The sequence below is a fragment of the Larus michahellis genome, chromosome 3 (assembly GCF_964199755.1).
Source record: "Larus michahellis chromosome 3, bLarMic1.1, whole genome shotgun sequence".
In the NCBI taxonomy this organism is placed as follows: Eukaryota; Metazoa; Chordata; class Aves; order Charadriiformes; family Laridae; genus Larus; species Larus michahellis.
This window is the reverse complement of record NC_133898.1, coordinates 18,690,997-18,718,431: the sequence shown is the minus strand read 5'-3', so window position 1 is coordinate 18,718,431 and position 27,435 is coordinate 18,690,997. Positions and strand designations below refer to the sequence as shown.

General features: G+C 38.6%; 1 protein-coding gene across 1 annotated transcript in view; it reads left to right on the top strand.

Annotated features, from left to right (window-relative positions):
- Window positions 1-27,435, top strand: part of MSH2 (mutS homolog 2) — a 53,235-nt gene that overhangs the window by 12,918 nt on the left and 12,882 nt on the right. Inside the window, exons 7-10 of the mRNA XM_074578923.1 lie at window positions 14,387-14,586; window positions 19,650-19,759; window positions 25,155-25,278; window positions 26,277-26,427. Of these exons, the coding sequence (XP_074435024.1) occupies window positions 14,387-14,586; window positions 19,650-19,759; window positions 25,155-25,278; window positions 26,277-26,427 (585 nt within the window). The remainder of the gene's footprint in view (window positions 1-14,386; window positions 14,587-19,649; window positions 19,760-25,154; window positions 25,279-26,276; window positions 26,428-27,435) is intronic.

The following is a 27,435-nucleotide window of genomic DNA, read 5'->3' as shown; positions in this document are numbered from 1 at the left end:
AAGCCTCTAGAAATGTTAGAAAAATGCCACCTTTGTAATTACTATCTATAATTCCCCTAGAGAAATGTTTGGAGTTTGAAGCTCTCAACGCTTCTTTAACCCTCTCACCTCCCTTCACCTACGTTTACTATTTTCAAAACTACTTATTTCATTTGTATTTGCTTGTAAAACAGGTTGATAGTGAGTGCTGTCTGGAAACGTTAAACAAAAGCTGTACTAGTCAAGCACGTGTCAGACAGGCCTCGTCTTTAGGAAGGAATTTCCATCAAAATCCCAGGCACTTGAAACCTATTAAAAAGCTTAGATTCTTGTGTTGCAAGAGTCTTTATTTTAGTTTTCTCGTTTGAGGAGGGAATAGGGGGATATAAATAAGAGCTGAAAAAAGACTCCTTTCATGGCACCTTCAGGTGTGGGAAAGACAATGTTGCTGTTTGAGCTGGAGAAGTGCCTAAAAGCTATTTGCATTCTGCATGTTATCCAAATCATTCTTCTAGGTCAAGGATCAGTAATCACCATTGCAAATCTGTAAATTATAGGTGGCATTCAGTTGTGCAGCACTGGAGCAGGTAGTCATAGTATCTCCTAGTTGATACTTCCAGCTCGCCCACTTCGTCCTGACAAGTCCTCACTTGGTGCAAAATAAATCGAAGGATTAAGCTTTTAGTTAGTTTCTTTTGCATCAGAATTTTGAGGCTCAAACATCAAACTGGTTTTCAGATTTTTAAAAAATAATCGAATTGCTATTTATTTAGGGACGTGTGAATCTGTAGCTGCCATCCCATTCTTTTTCTCTCAGCCTGCCAAAAAGGTGGATGGTAATTCCAGCAGTAGTTAAACTTTACTTAGAATCTGTGTTTAATTATTCAGTTGGTTTTGGGTTGTTTTTTTTAAATCACAGCCATAAGTTAATGAAGTTCTCAGTTGCAGAGTGTGACCGTATGAAAAACTTTTACTTTGCATGTGTGCAAAGCTCTCTGGTTTGTCACAGTATCTTTGGGGTCACTAATTTGAATATTGTATACAAGAATATGGTATACTCCCCATGAAAGAACAGTGAGCATATTATTGTTTCTGCTCTGTTTAATTTATATCCACAAACAGAAAGGTGGTACATTAGGAAACTGCAATGGAGCTCTTGGCAGGATGATTTTGTCTTGACTTGTAGTTTCATTTCATTTATCATGTATAAGGGTTGTAAAAGTCTTTAATGTTTTGTTTACATACAATTTTGAGTTCCTTCTCTGTGCAGAATGAATACAAATGAAGAAATATTTGCTTTTTACAGCAAAGAAATAGAACTTGTTCAGTATGTTCTTAGTCTGCGCTAGTTTAAGGAAATGCACAGGTTAGCAATTTGAAAGAGTGTTAGTGTTGATGGAGTGCAATAAACTTAACCTCTTAATTTTAATAATGTATGGAAACTTGCAAGGAATAAAACACAAAAAAAATATTAATGGAAATAACTTTCCTTAGCTGCCTCTAATCTTTGAAGACCATGCGGTAATATTGTTTGATTACTGGATCCCAAAATGCTGTATTTAATTAAAAAGGAAGACTGGCACAAAACCTCTGCAGTGTAAGGCGTTATGCTGAGCAGCGGCCTTAGCTGCTTTCCATCTTTGGTTTCTCTGGAAGGTTTTGGGTGGGGCAGTTTCACTATATGGAGTTTATGAACTTGCCCATGACTCTACAGTACTTGATGAGTTCTTGCTCTGCCGTTTCCATTGTTCTTTGTTATCGTATAAGAAATGGAGGTTTATTAGTAATTCTTAAGAAATGGGCCTTTGTTTTCCAGAAGCCTAAATACTGTGTTGATGGAACGGCAATGTTCAAAAAAAAGTATTGTGAAACCAGTTTTTCTTGTCTTTATTTAAATTAGGATATTTTTGCCTTCATGTCCTTGACACTTGCTCACACTAGCTGTTCTGTATGTAGGATTTCCTTGGTCTTCAGTGGTCAGAATTCAGTGTGAAGGTTTTTTGTTTGTTTTTGACTCTTAAGCATCACGCAGCAACCTGCAACACTGAGTTCTCTCATAATCGGCTTACGCTGGAACCACTTTAAATCAAATGGTATAGTCATGCTTCCCTGACCATGGATTGTCACCAGTTCCCTTGTTATTGGCACTGGCACTAGTGTTCATGTAGCTGCTGAGTTCATCTTTCGATGGGGAATTTAGCATGTTAAAATAATCAAGGATGAAATGTTGTATAGCATCTAATCCATTAAAACTAGGCGGTTGCCAAAAGAGGCAATCCCAGTTCTCCTCTCTGGCCTTCATCTCTTGCTGCTCCCCTTTTTTGGTCTCATAGCTACAGAATAATTTGGTTTGGCTTGTTCACCTGATGAAAACTATTCCATGAAAAAGTGAGGAAAGTTGTCGTCTAAAATTAATCCTTTTGCTCCTCTGCAGCTGGTCCGTGACCTGCTATCATCATAAACATGAGAAGATTAACATTTTCTTAAATGCGGATCAAGCAATATCAAAAGCCTGTTCTTCAGATTTAATGATCTGACTTGTGTTTGCTTTCTCTTGGTATCTTGACTTTTTTAGAGCATACACTAATTAATTTATATTGTGAGTTGGATTACCAAACTTGCTGCAGTAGGATAAATTGGATATCTGCCTATCCTCAAATTGGAAAAGTGTCTGAATGTGTGGAATGGAGCTGTTGACTACCATTGCTCAATAAACCTGCTGCCTTTGACAAATTCACTATGAATGTGCTACTTGAATATTATTTAGCTCCTACAGAAGGCTATGGAGATTTAATGAAAAAGAATGTATGCATGGAAATAAATTAATAAATCAAGTCTCTTGTAACATTGGGAAGACAGAAAACGTGTCGCTGCCAAAGCATTTAGGAGATACTTAGAGAATCTTGTTTTATGAAATATCCATTTTTCACTTTTGTCTGTAAAGTTCCTTGAGGGTAAGAGACTGTTGAGCTCTGACAGCAAGATTGTGCCGAGTTTTTGAGGTGTGAGAAGATTTGCTGTGTAAACCATCTTATATTCAAAATTCAACTCTGCTGATGGATCTTTTGTATAATAAGCATGCATGTTTAAAAGTTGGGAAAAGTGTTAATCATTCTGTGAAGTAGCAGGTTGTGATAAAGTGAGAATTTTCCCTTTTTATGCCAGCTCCTCTTCTGTGGAGCTGTTTAATTCTTAAAGGGTAATAATTTTGTTATTACTTAACTGAGAATGAGGAGGAGTGGTGAATCAAATCTAAATAGTGCTGTTACATAAAACTCTAGTCTGAATGGCAGTTCTCGGTAATAATTTAAAAACAAACTTTACTTTTGAGAAACATAAGTGAAGGTTTACTTTCCTTTTCTATTACTTGGACAGATGACTGTTACTGTAAGTAATATATCTAGGCTGTGGAATGGGAAATAAAAGGCACTTGGTTTTGGTTTTAACTGTGACTGGGGTGATCTTGTAGGTTGGGTGCACAGGTGTATGGAAGTTTCTTTAGAATATAGACAGAAACAATACTTTTTGCTTTAAATGTTTTAGTATTTTCAGGACCCAAGTCTTGTAGAGCAGGGCTGGTCTGCCATGGAGTAGTTGCAACCGCAAAGTGAACCATCAGCGGGAGCTGGTGAGAGGGAGACGCTGGTGGGCCTCTTTGGGTCCCTGCTGCAGGGCAGAGGTGACCTTCTGTCCCATCTGGAGAGAAACAGTGGGACCCTTGACAAGCTGTGGTCATAGTCTCCTTGTAGAAGTGTTACTGAAGATCCCTCTCCTTACTGCTCTGAAACACAGCTTGCAGCCTGCAGCCCTTGGCCACGTGAAGAGATAGGTGTGTGATGGTACCATCAGGAGCACTCCCAGCCTTGCCTTATAACTGAAGGAGAAAATGTTTGCTTTCTGCTTCTCCTGCTTTTTGCCACAGGGGAGTTGTGTGCATGCCTCAGAGCCCTGCAGTTCTTTGCTTTGCCGTGCTTTCTGGCTAGAGGAGGCAAAGCAGAGCTCTGCTTGTGTGCTGCTGCTTTATTTGCGTGTGCTTCAGAATGATGCCAGGCACTCCCTTCCCTCAGGGTCTAAAAATATTGCTGTTGCAGCAGTCTGCTTCAGGACCAAGATCTTAATTGCATCAAGTGGTATCTTGCTGGCAAGAATAAGACCCAAGATTTTATTTTTCTGCTGAAGAATTGTTTTCCTCTTTATCTTGCTGAATCTGCTGGGGTTGGAAAACCTTTAAAAACTTGTGCAAAAATAGCCAATTATTGGTAACCTATTTCAGAGTAAATAAGACTGCAATAAGTATCTTTGAGGAAGAAAATGTTGTATTTGAGTTAAAAATGCCTTTTTTTTTTTTTCCTGAGAATCCTGTTTTGTTTTTTTGATTCTGAGCTCATTAGCTTGCAACCTCACAATCAATATGTAACAGCTTGATTGATTGTTGTAGAAAATAGTGATTTTGTGCCTGGTACCCCTGATGTAATCTCAGGGCTTTGATTACTATCTCTAGGTTCTTAACATATAATACTCAAATGGTATAAGCAGGAATTCATGTAGAGTAGGAAGGAGTCTGTTGTTTTACTGATACATATTAAATTTATGTTACGTAAATGTGGCTGATGTAAAGGAGTGAACTCTGATTATATGGAAGAATGAATGCATTTATTGAATTGTAAAATTTATGTGTAAGTGGACCATTCTGAGGTTGCAAATAACCAGTATTGTTTTCATGGTAGGGTGATTTTGGGACTAATTAGGAAAATTAGAAAAGGCAGGAGACTGGTTTTTGGATGTGGCTTTCTCTTGTGTTGCTTAATCCTTCAGGTTAAACAGCAGGGAGCCTGGTGTGGAGCTCTTGTCTGGCTGCTTAGTAGCACAGCACCCAGTGTTCTGGAAGTGCGTGCAATGTGATTTCTGTGGCTCCTCTAGGGTCTAAAGCTGCCCTTCAAACCTTGGACTCTGCATTAGAAGGGACTACTTCAATAGAGCTGCAAGAAATAGCATATTTATGGTTGCTTCAAGTTATACATTTGAGAATAAAAGACAGTAGTAGCGAGTTCAATTCAAAGACCTGCCCTGTAATAGTGGAATGAAGGCCAATTTCTAGTACTAAATACATCCCGAGGGCATTGGATACGTGCCTGGAGATCCCTTGGTTGAGCTCACTTCTGACTCGAGGGAGAAAGTACGGCAGGGCGGAGAAGCGCAGCAGGTAGCAATACTACCTCACACTTTTTGTGGTGCCGGTGCTGGTTTCTGCCAGCTTGGAAGTGTTTGTGGGGCTGTGACTTGTGGGCGTAATTTTCCAGCCAGCTTAAGCCAACACCAAGATACAACTGGGTTTGTCCACAGCTGGCAGAGCCACCCCAGAGCGAGCTAGTTCAGGGGAGCCTCGCTGGTGGAAAGCTAACGCAGCCACAGCAAACGAAGATGTGTGTTTAAGGAGGGAGCTGCTACTGGGAGCATTACCTTCAGTGTCAGCCCGGGGTGTCTGCAGCTGCCTTTACCATACTACCAGTTTTTCTTCCTCCATGCTATGTGGCTTGCCCGTGTAAAGAGCAGGACAGCTTTCAAGCTGTACCACTGAGCCAGGTCACGCTTGGTCTCTATGACTTTTTTGTTTCTGCAGAGGAAAAGTTTTGAAACTCTCTGTTTGTGTCTAGAACTGGGAATCATTGCAAAATATTTTAAGAAGCTAGGAGGGTCATCAGAGTACAAGGATTGCTGTAATTTTACTGGGATGATGTCACTCTCTTTAAGAACGCAAACATTACAGGTAAATTGTAAGATGTGTCACTGTGGGACTATTTATTCCTGGTTTGCTGTTTCTGTTAATCTACCCTATTATAAAATACCTCTTCGTCGCTAGAAGCCTGTAATTTCACATCCCGCACGTGAAACAGTAATGTACTTTAAATTCTCAATTGAAGGTGTGTACACTGTTGTACTCCTTCACCGTCATCTTGAAAGTTTTGCTATTTAGGCAAGCTGTATCTTTTAGTTTAGCTCTTTCTTTTTTTCAGGTTGTAACAGTGGTTTTCGGGGGGGGGGGGAACTGTGAAGTCATTTGATATTGCAGAAGCATTTACAGCACGTTCTTAACTGAGGAAACCAACTTTGTGTCAGCATGCTAAGAAGAAATATAACAGGTCACGCGGTTTGGGCAAGAGCAGGTGGGAAACAGCAGAAGAACTTGAGCTGTTTAGCATGGAGGGGAATACATGTGAGGGTGCAGGCTGCTTTTTTGGCAGACGGAGCAGGAAGAAGCCTTGCTTACCTGGGCACAAGGCTCTCGCACGGGCTTGTTGGAATTGTCTGGGCTGTATGCTTCTGAGCTACAGGCCCTATGCATACAGGCATATGTGGGAGAGCAAAAAGAGAGCTTACTCAGATGAACAACTTGTGACACTCACTCGAAACATGAGATTTTGGACCCTAATGCTATTGTAGGGCCAAATTGTACTCGTTTCATTCAAATAACAGAAAGATTTTGACCCTTTGCGTGGGCTATTCTCTCTCATGTGTAACGTGTGCTAGAGAGGTATGTATACAACTCATCCAGAGAGCAATGTTCAGAGTTGTTGATGAAACAAAAACCTGGATTCAGATCTTGTGTCTTGAAAGTACTGGAGGAACTGGTGCTTATGGCAAGTCCCCTGCAAGGCTGCTCCTGCTGCTTGGATAAATATTGCCACCAGCTGGAGGCTTGTTGCCAGAAATCACAGCAACTTCTGTCTGTGCACAGCCTCCAGAAACCTCTTGGTGCGATCTGGCTGTGTGAACCCAGCGGAGCGTTGAGAAGATCATTGATGTTAAGCCTGTGGTGTATGAGTAAAATAAAATGACTTTTGATGGTATGAGTCTCTCTAAAGCTGCCGGTTGCTTGTTCCTCAGGTTTTGTGCTATTTTTATTTCAAATTGTTTACCAAGATCGCTCCAGTTTCATAACAAAGTCTTTTGTGCATAACTAAGCATTTCCAAAAGCATGTGTGGGCTGTCTAGGTCTTTTGCATTGTTATTTCTTTGTGCTTGTCTGAGAAATTTTGAATGTTATTTTTATAAATGCATGTAACAACTCTGTATTGGGCAAGATGACCTGGGATGGTCACTGTGATTTTGATGCTGCTAAGAAGTGTCCTGAAGTAAAGTCATTCTCAGTATCAGGCTTCAGATACCCGATTTAGGCTCCTGTGTGCCCATCTTAGGTGTCTGCCTTAATACTTCAAAGGCTGTAAAGCGTACTGGGATTTGTCGTGAAAAGAGCTTTGCAAATTTAGGGCGATATTTACCAGTTACTTGAGGCGGTGATAACTGGCTTTTGGCTGATTTTTGTGAGAGAGAAGATGCTTGTGTAGGGAACAGTTGGGTCACCAGGGAGAAGTTTATAAAAGGAGCTTATGACAGTGCCTTGCTTATTTCTGGCTGAAAAGCACAAATGCTGGTATTAAATCAACTACAGCAACTTGCTCTAGTGTGGACCTCCTGCAGGGTGTTAAAATCGCAGGTGCTTTTTGTGGGAAAGAAAACCCAATTAGAACAGTAAGATGGTGGCTTGGCTTTGCCCTGCCCTCCTGTTGAAGAGGCAGTACCTGAGGCTGTAGTTTATTACGTTATTCTGGTAATTTCTATAGGATTAGAAAAGAAGAATCCATCAGTTTTATATGTCTGGGTTAAGTGTGTCCAGGGAGGGTTTGCCTGGGCTGCATTGGATTTAAGAAGAGATCTGAGTTTGAAAGAAACCCAAGGGAAACCAAAATAATGGTACATTAAGTGTTTTCTACTTTCCTTTCTATAAAGAAAATATGAAATTAAATTGGTATAACTGCATATTCTGAAACTTTTGTGGTGAGGTGAAAGTCTTGGCGTATCTTAAAGCAGTCCTTAATACGCTACTTTTGTAAGTGGTGTTTCTCTGATAAAATTGTCTATAATCAAGTTGAACAGTTAGACAGACAAGCTGATCTTATTCTACAGTCATAGAAGAGCTTTAGCAGACAGAGAATACAAATTTATGCTCTTCTGAAGTCTTGGCTGTTGTATAGCCGGGGGAGTTAGCGCCTTTAAGATCTTCCTAAAAGTAAGTCATCTTCTCCTGTAAAAGAGTGTGTTCTTCATTTGATTTCAGTGTTAACGCTTTTTTCTTTGTGTCATGTGGAATTTGTAGTTAGTACAGTTTTTCCCATGGAAATGTCCAGCAGAATTTTGGATTTTAAGTTACTTCTCTGTAGTAGCAATTAAATACATATATTACTTATTATTAAATGTGTATATATATATATATTTTGCTGATTATATATGGATCCAAGTTTCATAATATGATAAAAAAACAAAAAAGGCAGAGTCCTTTTTCTGAGCAGAGGTGCTTGGAGGAAGCGTTCTCCTTCCTGCCCGCGTGGGAGGCGCAGAACTGCCCAGGGGTTTGCATGTTGTTGGTGGCGGAGACATTAAAACCTGGGTACTTTATAACTCAGCCTGTTGTACAGCTAACTGGTTTGTTAGCGGTTTTTTTTGTACTGGTCAATCCTGCTCAGTCATTGTAAATATTCTATTCATTCTAACTCTAGTCTTATATTTTAATCTGTTAGTTTAGTTATTATTTCTACAGACAGAATTCTTTTCATCCCTCTGTGAAGTCTGCATACAAATCAGGCTTGGTTAATGTTTTCGCGTTAACTTAAACTTTTATATTTAGCTCCGTAAAAGCCTAGTAATACAATTAAACCCTCCTGACAACCTCTATTGTGGCAGCATTCAATGCAATAACCTTAAAATCGTGATGAAAAATGCTGCATAGACGTAGCAAAGGAAGAAGCAATCTTTTCTGATGTCGAATAAAACGTAAACCTTGGTGGAACGGAAGCGCTGTGATGAGACTTGGGAAAGTGTGTGCCATTTATTAGATCGAAAACAGATTTTTGTTGTCTCTTTTTGGTGTGGAGTGTTAGTCTTTTGTCTGTTAATAGCACGTCTGAGAGACGCCTGTTATCAACAATAAAACACAGGAAAGGATGAAATGCTTTCAGTTGGATTCCAGAATATCCAACAGAAATTTGGAGTTAGGTGGTTGGTTTTTTTTCCTCTCTCAGGGCACGTTAAGCCTAATGTTGCTTGTTATTGCACTTCAAAGCCGATAAATAGCCATGGTTTTGAATAGCAGGAAAAAAAGGGGGTTAGCGTTTCCAGCTTCAAGAAGAGTACTTGTATTGGTTTTCTGTTATCTGAAAATTTGTTTGCTATTTTTGTGGTTTAATTTGCAAATTTAAGTAGCCATCTTGAAACAAAGATTTCATTTGTGTTCTAGTGTGGTTTCAATAGTTATAATTGTTTCTGTTATCTTGGCTGTGCTGCCTTAGGTCTGTGGTGGGAAGTTTTGCCTCGTCTTCCTTTCCCTTTCACTGTGTGGTAGAAAGAGAGACACACAATTTTGTCAGCTGTTGTTTGCACTTTCTTGGACTTCTTTAATTTGTTTCTCTTTGTATTTTCTTTTTTTGTTTCCTCAGTCAAGCTTTATCTTAAAAGCAACTTGTCATTTGATTTCATTATTACTCGTGAGCATTAGGCATGGCTTGCAGATGCATTATCTTGATGTAGCCCTTTCTGTTCAGCAGCCTTGTATGTATTTTTACCATACAGGAGATTGTTATGCAAAATGTGGCACGAACACAAACCTGTTAGCCTTATATTCCTGGTTGGCAAACAAGGGGGGGGGGAAGACAGAACAGTACTAGGAAGGTCATGAGATGTTAGTCTAATTAGCATGATTTTGGCAGGGGAAAATTGTGTCAAGCTGATCTGAGAACTCTTTGAACTTGTCATTGTTGTGGACAAAGGAGGAAAAAAAAAAGAAAAGAATAAATTAGAGCTTTCAAAACGCCTTTGACAAGTTCTTATCCAAGAGGCTGTTGAACAAGTTGAGGAAGTCGTGGGATGAAAGTGAAGGGTTTGTTTGTGTAAAAGGCACAAGCCGGGGGTGGGGAGAAAGGTTTTAATCTTGGCAAAGGTAAGCTCAAGAATCTAGAAGCTGCACTTGAGATATTCTCTAATGATCAGGATAACAGCTGGCTAGTAAGGTACTGACACTTTTATCGGTGACACAAATAAGGTCCAAACTTTTAATGAAAACCAAAACAGCCCGATGGATTGGACAGAACAGGGATAGTTTGGATTTTAATGAGAATAAGTATAAAGCAATACAAATAGAAAGAAAGACTTAATCTGCCTGTGTTTTACAGGGCTTTATGTGGATTCAGAAAGGGTGCTGGGCATTTGTGTGTCAGGTTGAAGGCAAGTCTCTGTGCAGTTGGGTTTTAAAGATAAGGTACTGCGGCATTATACAAATTGTTGCTGCTGGTCTTTTCCAAGTGCAACATTTATGAAGTTTCAATAAGTGATTCCATGTGTATATGACTGCTGGGATTATTGATTGTGTAAGGACCTCTTGGAAGAGAAACTAAATGCTCTGGCTTGAAACATAAGCTATTAGAAGGCAAGATGAGATCTAGTACAGAGGGCAAAGTTGAATTTTGCACATTCTTGCATGTTTGAGATTGGTCATCAAAAACAGAGAAAACAGTTTTTTATACTGGAAACTTTAATATGGAAATCATGGAGTAGTCTGTAGCTTAAGCAGGTTGGATAAAACCACCAAACCCTGGTTTTCTACCCCAGGCAAGAGTAGTATTTTTCTAGATTAAAATTCACTTTTACAATGGGATAAGTCCTCCAAATGCATATGTTACTTTCTTCCTAGTACTTTTATTAAGTGAAGAAAAGGTGTTTTAAACTAGAACTTCATGCAGCTTTGCAGGTAAGAAAATACGAAGGTATTCATGACTTCTGCCTCTTTATGGATTGATGTGTGGTGATATTTCGGTAATAGGGAATTAATAAATAGGCTTACAAATCCTGCATATCGCCTGGGGAGTGAGAGGACATAACATCAGAACAGTGCAACCTCTTGTGTCTGTTTGCCATGACCATAACTGCTAAAGACCAAGCAGGGTAACAGTAAGAACGTGTGGGTATGATTTATTGCAAGTTTTCAATGAATCCTGTCTTTTTTTGTTTTGTTTTGTTTTGCCAAAGGAGTTGTTTCCAGATTATGGGACTAAAAATGACCAAGTTCCTTGGTTCCTGTGAAGAGGAACAAGTTGGCAGATACTGCCCCTAAGTAAGCTCTGACAGGGCTGAAGACACTTTGAGGGGAACATCTGCAGATGGGATTTATTCCTGCTGTTATCCCCTTGGGAAAGTAGGGACATTTGGTTAGTAGATTTATATTTAGTCTGCTAAGCAGTTGTATTGTGTATCCTTAGTGTTTTTTTGCTGTTTTTTTTGTTTGTTTGCTATTTTTTTGTTGTTGTTGCTGTTGTTTTTTTTAATTTTTAACATTAAAAAATCTGGTCTTTACCAAGTGTGTTTGTTCACCAGTTGCTGCTCGTGATTCTGAGAAAAGTTTGTGATGTGAGTCTTAAGTCTGGTCTGCTAGGTAAATTGTGGGGATTTTTAATAAAGATGGCAATGTATCTGCCGTGACAGAATCATACAATTCTTGTTATTCCTCCAAAGTGTTTGACAGAAGCCTGAAAGCTAGAAATTGTGCTCTTAAATGCCAACAGGGATCAGAACTGGAAATTATTTGGCTATTATGACATTACTTATATCAATCTTGTTCTGCGTTCTTGCAGTAGGTATCTTAAGTATATTCCTGTCTACTTTTCACAAGTCCTGCATACATGCTGAAACTTGAATGTATCTTTTAGAAGTTCCCCATGTATCCTATCATTTTTGGAAATAAAGCACCACTATGGGTCAGGAATGTCAGTCATTAAACTTAGCTATTAAGGCAATAGTGGAATGCATAAATATAGAGGTAGGATTTTTCTTTTGTCCTTTTCATTAATTTTTGTTTGGTATAATACAGAAGGTTCCCTGGAGTGGTGTGGGTAGACCGCTTTCTGCAACAGAAGGACATTCCTTTTGAATTTCTTATATACAGAAATGTACTTCTACCTATCCAGGCATCTCTGTCTCTGGTGTTACCGTAGACAAAGCCTTTGTTTCTTGAGTGACTGTCTTTACTAATTAGCTGGGGCAGTGTACCATGTTAGCCTCTGTGTACTGTTTCAGGTGTCTGTCTCTCTCTGCAGAACACTGCATAGTGTAATGTAGAGATTACTGCTTTCAAAATGACCAAAAAAAATTGTCATTCCCAACGCAGTTTGCAAATGCTCCTGTTATTGAAACTGATGCATTTTTCAGCCAGTAAGCAAAACAGTAGAAATAATGTGGTGAAAGCTGTCCTCTGCTTGCATGTCTCTAAATTAAATTAACTTCCCTGCTGAAGCCAAGGTATTGATAGGTAGCAAGTTAATGTGATTAACCTGAAATCTACGCAGTATATCATGTGTGGAGGTCTCTGAAGGGGACAGAGTTCTTCCATCGTATTCCTAAAGTGTGACCAAGGAACATTGGACTCTCTGGCGTTCCAAAATGAACAATATCTGACTTCCTTTGTTTAACTGTGAATGCAAAGTAATGCAAAATCTGTAAAGATGACAATGTTAACCAGTGCAAAAAAGAAAGCACAAAATGTGTGGAAGTTGTCTTACATTCTAGTGGGAAAACCATAATTTAATGCTCTGTCACTTCTCATTGAGATTTATGCTTGCTTTCAGCTGCACTTAAAGAATATTTATTTCACTACTTAAAAACCCCAAAATGTCAGGGCAGGCTGAAGGGAAGGCAAGCTGGGGGTCAGTGGTGACAACAAGACAGGTAGAGACAGTACCCTATAAGGACGCAGTCCTCCAATACCTGCATGAGGCAAACGGGGTATATCTGGTGACAGGTTTGGCCAACAGTCTGCGTCTCCAGGCAAATCTACAGTGATGATGTGAGGTGAGGCAAGAACTCAAGTCAATGGGTCACGGTGTGGATCAGTGGGGTGCATGGCCACGCACAGGCCTGGCTGCAGCATAGCCCAGGTGAGAACCAAGGATGAGTGCCTTAGTTTAAATGCAGCTCTTGAGTGAAGATGAGGAGGCCCCAGACAAGGCTTCTTACACCTCTTTTACACAGCTGTTCACAGTGGTTTTTACTGCTAAGATTTACCTTTGGGAATCCCAAGCACCTGAAACCAGGGGCAAAGTGTGGAGCAAAGAAGACACAACCTCATTAGAGGAGGAACAGGTTAGCAAACATTTACACAAATTGGGTGCACACAGATCCATGGAACCCAAGGAATACACCCCCAATGCTGAGGTGGCTGGCCAAAGTCATTGTAGGACAGATCTTGATTGTCTCACGAAGGTCATGATGGTTGGAGGAGGCATCTGAAGATAGGAGTAACGTTTGCTTTCGTCCAATCCTCAAGAAGGGCAAAAAGACCTATCCAGCGAATAATGGATTGGTCAACCTCATCTTCAGCCTTGGGAAGGTCATTAAGCAAATAATCCTGTAAAGCACTGCTAAATATACTAAGGGCAGGATGGTGACTGGAAGTAGTTGGCATGGATTTACAAAGGGAGAATCATGCCTTACCAACCTGATAGCCTTCTACTGGAAATTGACTGCGTTGTTGGATAAGGAGAGAGTGATGAATATTGCTTATCTTGACTTCAGCAGGCTTCTGTCACTGTCTTTTATTATATCTGATGAAGTATGGGCTAGATAAATAGACAGTGTGGTGGACTGAAAACTAGCTGAACTGCCAGGCTCAAAGGATTGTGATCAGGGGCATGACGTCCAGCTGGAGGCCAGTTACTAGAGGTGTATCCCAGGGGTTGATACTGAGGCCATGCTTGCAGATACCCAAAATGTGACTGAACACACTCCTGGGCAGCTGGCTCTAGTTGACTCTACTTTAAGCAAAGATGTTGGAGTCGTCAATGTCCAGAGGTGCCTTCCAACCTCAAGGATTCCAATTCTGTGATCCAGGGTTGCACAGCTGCACAGTGTCAGTGTTGACTTCGACCACAGACAGTAAAACTCTGCCAAGAGTGTGTTATTTCCTACAGTGTGAGTTTTTCCTTCTTACTATCTGTTCTTTCATAGTCTACTGGATGACTTTTTTTATGGTGCAGGGAAAGGATTAATCTCAAAGTAGATTCTGAGCTTTGACATACCTGTAGAACAGATGTTGGCATTTGCACTTGAAACTTTCACTCCAGTGCTGTTCGTTAGATATTCCAACTATTAAAAATCACAGTAGCATGACGTAGTCTGAATATCCTTGCTTTCTCAGCTTGAGCGTCGTCCTGGTTTCATTTGTTCTTTTATCAGGAAAGTTGGCCAATGGATACAGACATAGAGAAAGGATAATTAGAAACTGCCAGATAAACGTTTTCATTCTAATTAGTGACGTAAAAGAATTATAGACCATGCCATGCTAATATTGTTACGAACTCTTATTTAGGCTGAATTTGGTTGAAGCTTTTGTGGGGGATCCAGAACTACGTCAGTGCCTTCAAGAAGATCTCTTGCGTCGATTCCCAGATCTTAACCGGCTGGCAAAGAAATTTCAGAGACAAGCAGCAAACTTACAGGACTGTTACCGAATGTATCAGGCTATTAATCAACTGCCTAATGTTGTACAAGCACTAGAAAAACATGAAGGTAATGCTACCCCTGTCTGTTTTCAGTGTTTTATACCACATTGATGATGCAAAGAAATAGCGTGTAGTCTTCCAAAGATTACCTTTTCCCTGTGTACTTTTGTTGCAGGAATAAAGGTTAAAGATGTTTGAATTTGAAATGAGCTGAAATTCTGAAATACCAATCAGATACTTAAAAATAGACATAGCCAAATCTTTACAAGAAAAAGCATTCTAATTAGCGTGTAGCTGAAATACTTGAACTGTTGAGTGATGGTTTGGTAATATTTGACGTTGACTTGTCTCTAAGAGTTCCTGACCAATTGTGTATGTGTTATGATCTTAAAAACAAGATAACCGTTCATTCAAAATTGTTGTGCTCCTTTTGAAGACACTTTGTACTTTGTTTTTTTTGCATTTAATTACAAGTCAGTTTAAGCGTTATTGGTATAATTTGCCTTTTTTTTTTTTTTTTAATTGTAATGTTCTGTATTGGATAAGGGTAATGTGGCAGAGTTTCTTCTGATCTTCATTAGTAGGAAGCTCAATGATATGACAAGCAAATCTAGAAATACAAAGGTTGTTATTTCTTTTCCTTTTCTATATATTACCAAGAAAATGCAGAATAAGATTAAAGTCAGCATAACAGAGGCATGATTCAATACAGCAATAGCAGTCTTAGCTTGTCAGAAAGCATAGTTTTGTAGAAGCCCATTGATTTTTTTGAAAATCTCTGCATAAAGCAAGCACCAAAGCCTTTAAGAGAAATAATTTTTGAAATGGTACAGTTACAAAAATTTCTTTCCTCTGTTTGAGTAGACAGTAACATTACCCAGTATTTTGTACTTTTCTGTACTATAGTTTTATGACTTCAAGTAATGAAACTTATCTTCTAAAATATTAATCTTAAATTAGTTTTTGATTGTTGGCTGTGTTATTTCCAAAAGCAGTTAGATCTGAAACTGGGAAGGAGCTGGCAGATATTTTTTTTTTTTTTTTTAAAGAGCTGTGCCACACTTTAGCTGCCTCAGTCATGTCTCTGCCTTTTCCAAACAGACTCTGCTTGTTTTTGCCTTGGCATGGAGCTTTTGGGTTTCCATTTTAAACTGAGGTATTCGTTCAAAATGCTTGCTTCCTGTCTTTACTTCTTTTTCTATTAGTTGTCTTTTTTGGATCAACAGAGTTTTTCTGTCATAACATTGGGGTAGGAAAACAATTCCATTTTTAGAAGTTTTGAGAAGCAAGCTGTGTAAGGCAAACTGCTAAGCTCACCATATGGAAAAATTAATAAACTGCAAAAAGTTCTTGCTGTTTTACATGTGAATCAGTTGGCCTTAGAGCATTTATCAGCAGTATATCCAAGATAATTTAAAATAGGTGAAATGTGTTGTTTTTATTTTTCTTCGTACCCGTACGTCCTTGTTTGAAGTACAAGAATGGTCTGGTAACGTTGAATGTATGTGACTGATTCAGACTGGATCTGATCACTTTCCAGTTCAGGACTGTATAAAATCTTTTAATTCACAAGAGATGGAAAGTCAGAAAGATTTTTGACAATTCTGAGTATCTGCCAGTTTCAGAACTTCATTTTCTCGTGAATGGATATGGGGAGACAGAGCAACTACACCATGAAGTGATCAGCAGTGATTGCCTTTCCCTCAGTATGAAGCATTGCTTTGTTGAGATGCTTGTTTTTATGGATGATGAAATCTGAGGAGGGGGATAGTGAGTAAAGACAACTTTTTTTGGTTTTTTAGACATAAGAAACATACGTAAGACAAGAAGGGACTCTGAGTCATCGAATCATTTTGTTATTGCTGGTAAAAGGGAGCAGTTGTTCATTACTCAAATTGCTGCGGCATAAAATCTAGGTACTTAGAAGGTGTCTGTCTTCAAGAAGCTGCTGAAGCATCTTTCTTCTCATCTCAGACTGACACTCTTTATTTTAAGCCTGTAAACATGCAGTATACAAGAACTGTATGCTGGGTTCCAGGTGTATTTTTACCATATTGTATACAGTGGCTTGAATACCCCCTTACTGCTTTTGGAAATACCTCTTATTGCGTGTTCCAGTTCTGTTCTTTCCATGACTGTTGCACTGATGTGTTATAACCATGTTGTGATCGAACTTGTCTGTTTCCCATCCTTTGTCACTTCCAGCTGATTATTCCCCTACTCATAGTGGAAATTCGTTTATCTATCAATGCATCATTGTACTCATTGTTAAATTTTACTTCATTTCTATTTGCCCAGTTTTCAAGGTCAGTTAGTTATGTTCCTGATTTATTTTGCTCCAATTTCACCTACTGATCTCTTCAATGTTGTATATATTAGTGAATTTTATAAGCAGCCTTCTTTTGTGCATTAATATTGTTAATTTACACATCTTAAAAAGATAAATGCTTGTATGAGCCCTGGAGGAGCTGTACTGCTGGTGTCCTTCCAGCTCATTCAACTTTTGCAAGCTGGTGATGTCCTCTCTATCTGCCTTCTGATCATTGTATTAATCATGAATCTTGCATCTCGGCATCCCAAGTGACACTGTATTGAATGCTTTAGAAGAGCCTAGATTAGGTCTACAGATTTCCCTTTGTCTTAGGCAGTTCTCTCAGACAGACGTTGTGCTATACAGGTATGAACCACCTCTAGTAAACTCATACTATATTTTATGCCAATTTCCATTTTGTTCCTTGTTCTTTCCTCACCATTTTTTCTAAGACCTTTTGTACCATCAAAATGGCTGGTTTAAGTGCATTTAGTCATTGAGATGTGGCTGTTTCACACAATGGAATAGTGTCAGTTTTCATACTTCTATTTGCTGCCAAACTAACTATAGAAATGTTTCAAGTTTGAAGATTAGTGCTTGATTCTAATTTCTGTACAACGTCTTAAACCATATTAATAGTAAAGTCTTTAATGCATGTAATAAACACTTATCTGTGCTTCAGTAAGTAAATTATGGTTTAAATTAAAAGCTGTACCTGGGAGCAGATAGCCTTTGTGATCAATATGCATCTCTGCTTTTGATGCTACGTAGGTCTATTATTCTTTCTCTCAATGGTTAGCCTACATGCTAATAATGCTGCGTAGGTGCAAATGTGGGTTTTTTTTACCATGCATCTTTTATATGAGTTTATTGAATGAAGGTGCAAGACAAGCTGGAGTTTAATATAGATTTTTTTCAATGGTGTTTCTTTCTCATATTCTCTTAATGCCAACTGTTACGCTTTTGAGAAAAAGCAGACACATACAACTTTTATAAATCCTCAGTATTCACTGACTCCGCTATTTATTTCCTTCAAGTGTTGGATAGTGAATGTGAAGTTGGATTGAAAGTGTAAATCAATTTTGGAATGTATTAACTTGAACCATATCATAAATATATATAAATACATTAGTGCTTTACGTAAGAAATTAGTATTTTCTAATTTTTGAATGTGACATCTTCCTACGGTGTCTGAAGATGTACTCTTCAAACTTATATAATTAAGTATTATGTATAGTGAAACTTTCCTACTTACTCCTTTTAAGAAAAGAAATTGTAATTACTACTTTAAGTTCAAGCACAATCATTTTTCATTAATTCAAGAATACTGAAGATCATTTCATTGTGGGTGCCGTGCACTCTGTCAGCTGATGCACTGGGAACTGCCAAGTCTGCTCTGAAGAATGGATGTGAATCTTCTGCTCTTCAATCTCTTCCTTCTTTAGTGCCTCCTTTTATTTTCTAGGTTGGTTTAGATGTGTCATCTTACAGGAGGAGAAGAAAAAAAAGATGTGACAGAGCAAGAGATCTGGAATAAAAAGCAAGCTGTACTTGATTTCAGATCACTCTTAGTTTTGAAGATTTTTGGTCAGCAGAAGACTCCATTTTGACAACTTCAATAATCTCTCAACAACATGTAATTTTTTTTCTCTATTTAGAGATACTAATCAGTTAAGAACTTTAATTTGAAAAGCTTGGGGGAGTGGGGAAGCAGAAAGGCACAGGAGGAAAAGAAAACAAACCAGCCTGCTTCTTTGTACTCGAGTTGCAGTGCTGAGAGAGAAGAGGGACTCCCTTGGGTAATTGTGTTCTGACTGTGTGAATTCAATAAATGTGTACGAAAGTTTTTCTTAGGAAAGATTAGGAGTTTTTCCCTAGTCTGAGAAATTGGGAGGCTCTGGAATAGCCAGAGCTTAATTCTGTGTTTCTCTGTCAATGTGTCAAGCCTTGCCTGTAAACGTCGAAGGCAAATGTTGTGATTCTGTACATAATCCAGTGACTATAAGCTCATGGTATTGAATTCTTTTTGAGGCATTTTGTATAAATCATATAGTCAATAATGCTAATCTTTCGGTGATTGAATCATAACTTGAAGTGGCTGCAAAGATGTAAACGTTAATTTACTGACAGTGTTTTTACAGCTGGCTGCTGGATAGGTGCTTATTTGTAGGCCTGAAGAAAATAATTCTTTGACAAAATTGACACTATCTGTGCATGCTAAGTTAACTGTGAACTGGATTTTGCATTTGATGCTTACAATGTTGTATGAACTTCAAACAGTATGTGTGCTATGCAGTTATACCTGGTGCTACAGACTATTTGTGATAACAAAATACGTTGGAAAAGACTAATTTAATTTTGATGACTTAATTTCTATTTATGTCCATATTGTAACCTACCAAATATTCCCAATTTTTGGTGATTTTGGATTACAAAAATTAAAAATTCTGAGTGTGGATGATGAAACTTCCACTTTGTATCTTTAAAATTGGTTGCTGTAGAAACACTTTCTACTACCATTTCAACTTTTTATGTGCAAGAACAGGTAATGTTCAGACAGCAGGTTTACTTTCAGACGGTTGTTTGTCTGTAATTTCACTCATAGTACCAGATATGCACAAAGATGAATACGTAGAAGCTTAATCAGAATATAAATTGGATAATGCCAATTTTAGAATGCTTGCGTCAGTGAAGTAATCGTAACCAATCTTAATAAAAATTAACCAGCTATGTAGTGGTGCTGTTTATCTTGGATAAGTGAATTCTGGTAAAGTTGTGGGGTTTCGTGAATGATAATTTTTCTTGTTTGTTCTTAACAGGAGCTCACCAGATGTTGTTGTTGGCAGTGTTTATAACACCTCTTAATGATATCTACTCTGACTTCTCAAAGTTTCTGGAGATGATAGAAACAACATTGGACATGGATAAGGTATGGGCTGGTGTGTGGGAGGGGGTTTACTTAGCAATTAAAGTTTCTCACTGAACTTTGCAATCTGCTCTACACTCACTAAATTTAATTGATCATTAAGTAGTTAGCGATAATTTAACTGTGGAATATGTGAACACTGTTGTTAGTATAGCAGTTGAATATCAAGATATTCACCCACTGTCTGAAATTCTCTAACCAATGCTAGAGAATGCTTTGGGTACCTGGATGCTGTGGACCTGAAACTATTTTTTAAAAACCTCATCAGTATTAAGGGTGGGGAAGTTTTTTTGTCACTTTCCTGCTTCTTCATGTCTTCAAAGTTACAGTGATGTGCCTCAAATCTAGAATGTAGCCAGAATATGTTTATTACATATTTCTTTGCTTCTGTAAAGTTCATTAGACTTGCATCTATTCAGCGGGATTAACTCTTCATAACTAACAGTTTGCCTCTCTGAAAAATGATTGACCTAGGTATGAAGACTGACTTTAATTTCCAGTGTAAAGACTTTTCTCACTAGAGAGAAAGCTACTACAATTATCTTAGCCTTGCATCTACACTTGCTTATAAAATATTACTGATGATAGGACTGTGCTTGCAAGGGAAAACTAGCATTTTTTTCAGAGGAAAAACTGGCCAAAGAAAGCTGGAAGGAACATTGCTGTTGCTTAAATTTGTAGTGGAAGGGATAACGTATGAGTATGAATGACTTCCTTATTATTGTTGGACATTGAACACTTAGGACACAGGCAAAACCATGAACTGTTGCTTAACTGGGTGAAACAATGCCAAGATTTTTAGTGAGTTTTGTACATAATTTTTTTCCCATTGTATTTGTTAGAGAATTGGTGAGATGTGTTTTGAAATGTACATGCTTGGTTAGAAATGTATGTAATGTTCCTTTCTCAATAGTCATTTCAGTCACTTTGGAAGGCTTTTAGGATTGTCCTAAGTGTGGAATCTCAACTGACTGTAGAAATATGAGATCTACCTAATTATGTGCCAGGCATGATTGTAAGGGCAAGGTGTTGAACTTTTGAAAAATGCTATGGCATTAAAATTTTGAACATGCGTGTTTCAATCCAAAGGCAAAACCACCACTTTTTATCTTTGTATTGTGTATGCATTCATCAACTGCATTTTACTGTTCAAGGAAGGACTGTTTGATTGACACGTTGCTGTAATTTGTGATATATGCTAATGAAGAAATTTATAGCTTTATACTAGCTACAGACCATCTGTTGATGCAGCTTGTATGCCCTGGGACTTGTTTTCTTTAAAACCAACAGCTGTTCTAAGCCTTCACCCCTCATAGTCCAGCTCTTCGAATTTCTTTTCAGTTTCTACTTTAAAAATGTTTTGTTGTCCTTCTGAACAGAACAAGTAGTCAGTTATTTTTAATGATGTCCCATAGAATCTGGTGTTTTGGATTCGCTTGGGTTTTTTTCCCCTTCAAGATACTGGAAAACAGCTATAAATAAACCAATACTGGTTTTACTAGAAGAATAAACCTTCTTTGTATGAATGTTAAAACTTGAACTTTGACTTGAAATTTCTCTTAGATTTTCAGGGAGTTCAGGTCAAATACCCATCTCTGTTATGTGTGTGACTGAAGGACAGATTGTCATAGCAACTAAATTATGTCAATAATCCATTCTAATATAAGAAGAAACATCTGAGTTCAAAAAGGGTGGGATGTGGTTATTCATTTACCTGGCTGTAATAGAAGTTGAGAAACTGTCGCTTCCATTCCCGTCTTTCACAGAATCATAAGGGGCCTTGGAAAAACCATCTACTCCAACCTCCTCCTCAAGTCCGGGCAACTTCCAAGTTTGTTAGCGCTTTCAATATATCACGTTTTGGTTTGAGTATTAAGGGCACAGCCCTTTACAGAAGGACTTGTTTTTCAGATTAGCTAGCTAGCTCAACATAGTCCTAGAGCCTGCAAACGATTTGCTCTCACCACATTAATTTGAGCACCCCTTGGAAATGTGACTCGCTTGGGTCTTATTTCATGTAAGTAGACATACGCAGGTATCAAAGTGTTGTCAATGCTGGGAAGTTAGTCTGCTACTTACCACACTAAGTATTTTATACTCCGAATCATTTCAGAGTAGGTCTGGGCAAAAACTTAGATTAAGAAAAATGCAGTGTGTTCAGTAGGACAAAAGGCAATGTCTGTCTGCTCCTTATCCATATTGCATTAAGGGATTTGTTTTCATTATAACCCTTTGCATAACTCCTGCCAGTAAAAGGTTATGTATAGAGTGAAGGTGGTAGCAAGAGTGTTCAGACCAATCTCTCGTACGTGTCTGCATTCCTTAATCTCTGAAGCAAATGTAACATTTGTATTTAATGCAGTACTGAGTTGCAATTTAGACTTCAGTGCATTTCAGCAATCAATATATCAGTAAAATGTCACAATGATGATGAGTATTTTTATTCTTCTTTTGGGGAGATCAGAGGGCAGTTGGGTTCACTGGCATTTTCTTTGGTTTTTCTGGTGAGGTGTAGCCTTACTGGACCATAACTGATGGTGGATTCATTAGGTACAAAGCACGAAGAACTCAAGTACGTGGTGTTCCATGTTCCTGTTAACGCTTGTTCTGCCAGATTGTTGGCCACATTCACGCTGAGGGCTGCGGAAAAGAAAAGCGAAAGTTTGCTTTAAGTGACTTACCTAATTATAGCTGAGAGACTGCTGCAAGGAGGAGCACAGCTTGAGAAGATGTTAGAGGGTAATATATTTGTGGGTGCCTGATGTTTTTATATTAATTAGTAGCACTAGTTTTTAATATTTTTAGTAAACCAAATCATTTTACTTCCTTGGAAGTTTAGCTGAGCTTTTAATTTAGTTTTAAGATGTTTTCTATTCACTTGATCGCGCTAGGCTTTCACTTGGAGAGCGTGGTCAGAGGGAGTAGTTCTGCTTGTCACCTGCTAAGGGTTCCTTCACCAGGCATGAATGAGGAAGGAGATGCCCTATAGTAGTTGGGGTGGGTAATGCAATATATTAGAAGCTGTCTTCAAACATGGATCTTGCACCCTTTTAAATTCAGATTTTCAGGCTGAGGTAGTGGGATACAGTCTGCTAGATGTCCTAAAGACTTGGTGTCTACACCTGGAAAAGCCACTGGGCATTTACCCTGGGGCTGGAGTGCCTGGTCTGCTCTGAACTGGTTCTCAAACTGCTGTGGTCCCTAACCCAGGCTAATGTAAACTGAAGATGAAGTAATTTTGCTTTTAATGCCGCTGTCACGAAACTTCACAGCAGTTTAGGATTTCTGTCTTGCACACCAGCAGCCTCTGGGCTCATTCGTCATCACAGGTCTATTGGAGCTGTAACGGAGTTAGCAACAAGCACATGGAAACTAACGCCATCCCCGTGACCGCTGGACTGAGCGGTGGGTGAGGCAGTAACATAGCCTTTTTGCACGCTGTAAGCTTTAGCCACGTATGGATCTTTGCTTGCAGTGGAATGAAAGCTTGTCTGCAGTGAGGAGCCCATGAAGGGTGGAAGCGCAGGGCACAGCTTCGGCTCTGGTCAGCCTCTCTGACATGGCAGCCTGGGTGAAGGCTGGAACCAACAGCCAGTCTGGGCGCCTGCTGGGGCTGCCGGAGCCTCATGGGTCCTTAGGAATGTTACCTTCCTTCTTCTCAGGTTAACATGGTGTTTGCGTCCCAGCCTTTCCAGTTTCTGTTTCAGATCCAGGATCTGCCCTACAAAAACAGGAATGGTCTTTTCTGCTGTATGCTTTGTCATAAATACCCCTTTCTTAATGACTCCAGGTTTCAAGATGGTCCTCTAAAATCTTGTAATCCATTACTTTACCAAGTGCTTTGGTTAAGCAACTGGAGAACTTCGGCACTGCGTTGTGTTTGCATGCAACACAACTGGAACCAAAAACGTCAGTGTAATGCCTTGCAGCGCTGGTAAAATAAGCACTAACAGTTCAGTTTTCCGTGATGTAACTTCTGTGGAAGTTACTTGTCTGCTGGGAGAAGATCATTCTCAGAATAAAGTAGCAATCCTTTGAATATATAGTATGATACGCAGTTTCTTCATGCAGTAGTTTACTTGTACCCCCATTACAAATTAAAAATACGTAAGCCATTTAGCTTCATCTCCAGATTGCGTTCACAAATCTTTGTTCCAAGTTGCTGCAAAACCTGTGAATCTTCGGTCTAATGCCTTTAAAATTGTTTTGATGCACTGCATATTTCAAGTGCTGCTTGTGTGTAGTAGAACAAGATGTGTGCAGTAGTTCTTACAGTTAACAGTTCCTGTCGCTCAGTGCTTTCTGGAGTGACAGTTTTATTGTCTGTGAAGGAGTAAAGGAACTGTGAACCTCCCTTTCCTCTTCTCCTTCCTCCTTTTAATAACATATACTAGTGGGTAAAGTGAAATTGTATGTAAACCACCATCTTGTTTTGGTGTGTTTTGCAAAGTATTTGCAGCTGCTTTGTGTACAACTTTGCAGATAATTCACAGCTAGGGCAAGCTTCATCAAAGTGTTGTTTTGGTTTGGTTTTTTTAACTTGATTAGATTAAATATATTAGTAATGTGAAAGCCAGTGCTTAGGTTCCATGTCGGACAACAGTGCTAATATTTATTGATCGTAACAGTTTGTATATTAAAAATTGAGTTTCTTTTATTTAGCAGTTACAAGTTGTGCTTGCAAATTAAAGTCGAGGCATGTAAAGGTCATCAGAAACACACACCTGGCAGTGGAAGCATAGGGAAGAGAGAGGAAAAAAGATGAAATACAACTTACTTCAGCTGTGCCTCTGAAAATGTTTAGCTTGGAAGGAAATGTGTATTGCTTTTCAGCTCAAAATAACTGGGTTGAAATTGGATAGGATTTTTGGTGATATTAGGTAGGCTCTTTCCGTAACCTCCTGAGTGTGTTTGGGGCAGGAATTACTGTTTCAGAAACTCCCATTTCCAAAGACTTCTTGTTTTGAAACACCCCGTCCTTTTACACTCTGTCTTGATTAGCTGCATAAGTCCAGACTAGCATACAGATTATGTACATAACAATTTCATTTCCTCTAGCTTCTCTTTTTTTCCTACCTACTGCTTAGTTATTTGTATGCAAATAAGTGCGCAGACAACTCCATCTCAAAGTAAAGGAGTCTGTTAAATTGGTATATTTTGCTTGTATAAAATGTATTATTTGAGAAAACAAGTGTTTGAGATGTGTTTGTTTTGTAGTTGAATCAGACACCAATTATCACAAAGAGCATTGCAGTACAAAATTATATGTATAAAAATAAATGGAATAAATGATTAAATAAATTTATTTCACCGTGTATGATCAAGTAGATGATTCTTTTTTTTTTTTTTTTCTTCCTGCCTATGTTCGTATGAATTTTTTCTTATTATTTTTGCCTAGGTGGAGAATCATGAATTTCTTGTCAAGGCTTCTTTTGATCCTAATTTGACAGAATTAAGAGAGAAGATGAATGAACTGGAAGAAAAAATGCAGTCCTTTTTAAAGAGTGCAGCCAAAGAACTAGGTAGGGTATGAAACTACCTTTTGATTCTTACCTCCTTTGTAAAATGTTTTGAGATCAAGTGATGAGAACTGGCATACGGGAGTTAAGAGATGTTTGCATTATTTTGTTATTAGCGTGGGGTGACTTTAGTTGTCGCAGTACAATCTTTTGAAAACTGAGTGATTTTTGGTTTATAACTTGGCCTTTTTTAAGGATGGCATTCCAGAATATTTCAGAAACTTTCATGTATGTTGCAAGATACTGCAGAATTCATTTTGTAGAACTGTAACTCATCGTAACTCTTGGCTAGGTGTAGTTCCGTTTTACATCCTTTAAGGACATGCATTGAAACTGCCCCCCCCCGAGCATTCTCTAGAGTTGTCCATTCCGGACATGCTAGTTTTCTTCTGAAGTTCTTTGCAAAATGTAATGTGTAAGCAAATGGGACACTTAAAAAATTGATTATCCTATGCAAAAAATTTCATGTGCAGCTGATGAATTGGGCATTCAAAGAGCACCTTAAAAAAAAAAATAATCCATTTTTAATGTAAATATGGCAAGGAAAATTGGCAAGACCATAGTTATTTTAGGTTACACCTTAGAAGGAAAGACAAGATTGTATAGGGATGGAACGAGAACTCTCACTAGCAGAAGTATGTATTAGTAAAAAGATTGCAAGACTACAAGTGCTGTGCTTACAGCAGCAACATAGAACGTCAGTGCAGTGTACTGTGAACGTTTTTCATATTTCTGGAGACTATGTAGCAATACAATAATCGTGAGCCTGATTTGAATATGCGGTTTGAGAGCACATCAAAGTAAGAGCAAAGAATGAATCAATAAACTTCTGTTAGGCTGGGTTTTTCTCATACCTGTACAGAACTAAAGCAAGTGTACTGAATAGCATATGTAGGAGAGGCTACATCACACAAACTGGGGATTAGTGAGCAGAAATAGCACAGGGTGCAGGATTTTTGATAATACAGTTGTTTTCTTTTTTCTTTCTTTTCATCTAAAAGGCTTGGAAGCTGGCAAAAGTATAAAACTGGAGACAAATTCACAGTTTGGACATCACTTTCGAATAACCTGCAAGGAGGAAAAAGTTCTTCGTAATAATTCAAAATATGGAATAGTTGATACACAGAAGAATGGTGTGAAATTTACAAACAGGTACGAGATCATCTTGGTAGATTTTCAAGTTTGTTGTGAAAGAAACAAAATGGTTCCTTTCTTTATAATTATGCTGATAAACTGGTTTCCCTACATCTTGAATGGCTTGAATTTTCACCTCTTTAATTGGCTCACAGATTGAGATATTGAGCAAGACTGGCATGAGAGTCAGTTGTCATACAGTTTCTGTTAAAAGCTGCGTTCCCCATTTACTTTGCCAACTGTTAGCTATTTTTGGTCCTTTGACTTGGGCTAATTTCTCTGTTTTAGCTGCACCTAGTAGAGTAATTGCACTCACTGTGAGTGTTTATACAGACACTTTCACAAGCTACAATAGGAAAAGAGCTATTTACGTTTATCACCAAATATGACATGCAGCAGTTTTGGTGGTTACCTTTTCTTTCGTTCCAAATCATGCTGTAATTTCTGTTGGTCCTATGTATTGTACTTTGATTCTGTGGCTCTATAGATTAAGCTATTTCAAAATTTCAGTCTTTGAGCTAATAGGATTTATGCTGTTTCAGTGTCTCCCAGTCTGTCACAGGTCAGCCAAGCAAAAAGTCAATACTTTTTGTTGAATTTTTGGCTCTTCTTGAGCATTTTAGAAGGAGCAAGGACTACCTCGGTCATCAGACGTTCATCTTTCTGTATTTCATTATTTTTACACAGAGCGAACAAAGTAGAAAGTTGCACATGCACAATCAGAGAATAGCTTAGGTTGAAGGCCATCTCTTGAGGTTAATTGGTCTAACTCCTGACTCAAAGCAGAGCCACCTTCTAAATGAGATCCTATCTCAAAGTTAGATGAGGTAGCTCAAGGCCTTGCCCAGGTGCCCATCTTCCAAGCACCCTTCACAACCTGGTGGGGCACAAGTTCCAGGGCTAGAAACTTTACTAATCAGATCTAATGAGAATTTTCCTTGCAGAAACTTGGGGTTTTGGTATCTCATTCTTTTGCTGTGCACCTCCAAGAAGAGTCTGGTGCCTCTCTTCTCCTTGCTGACTTCA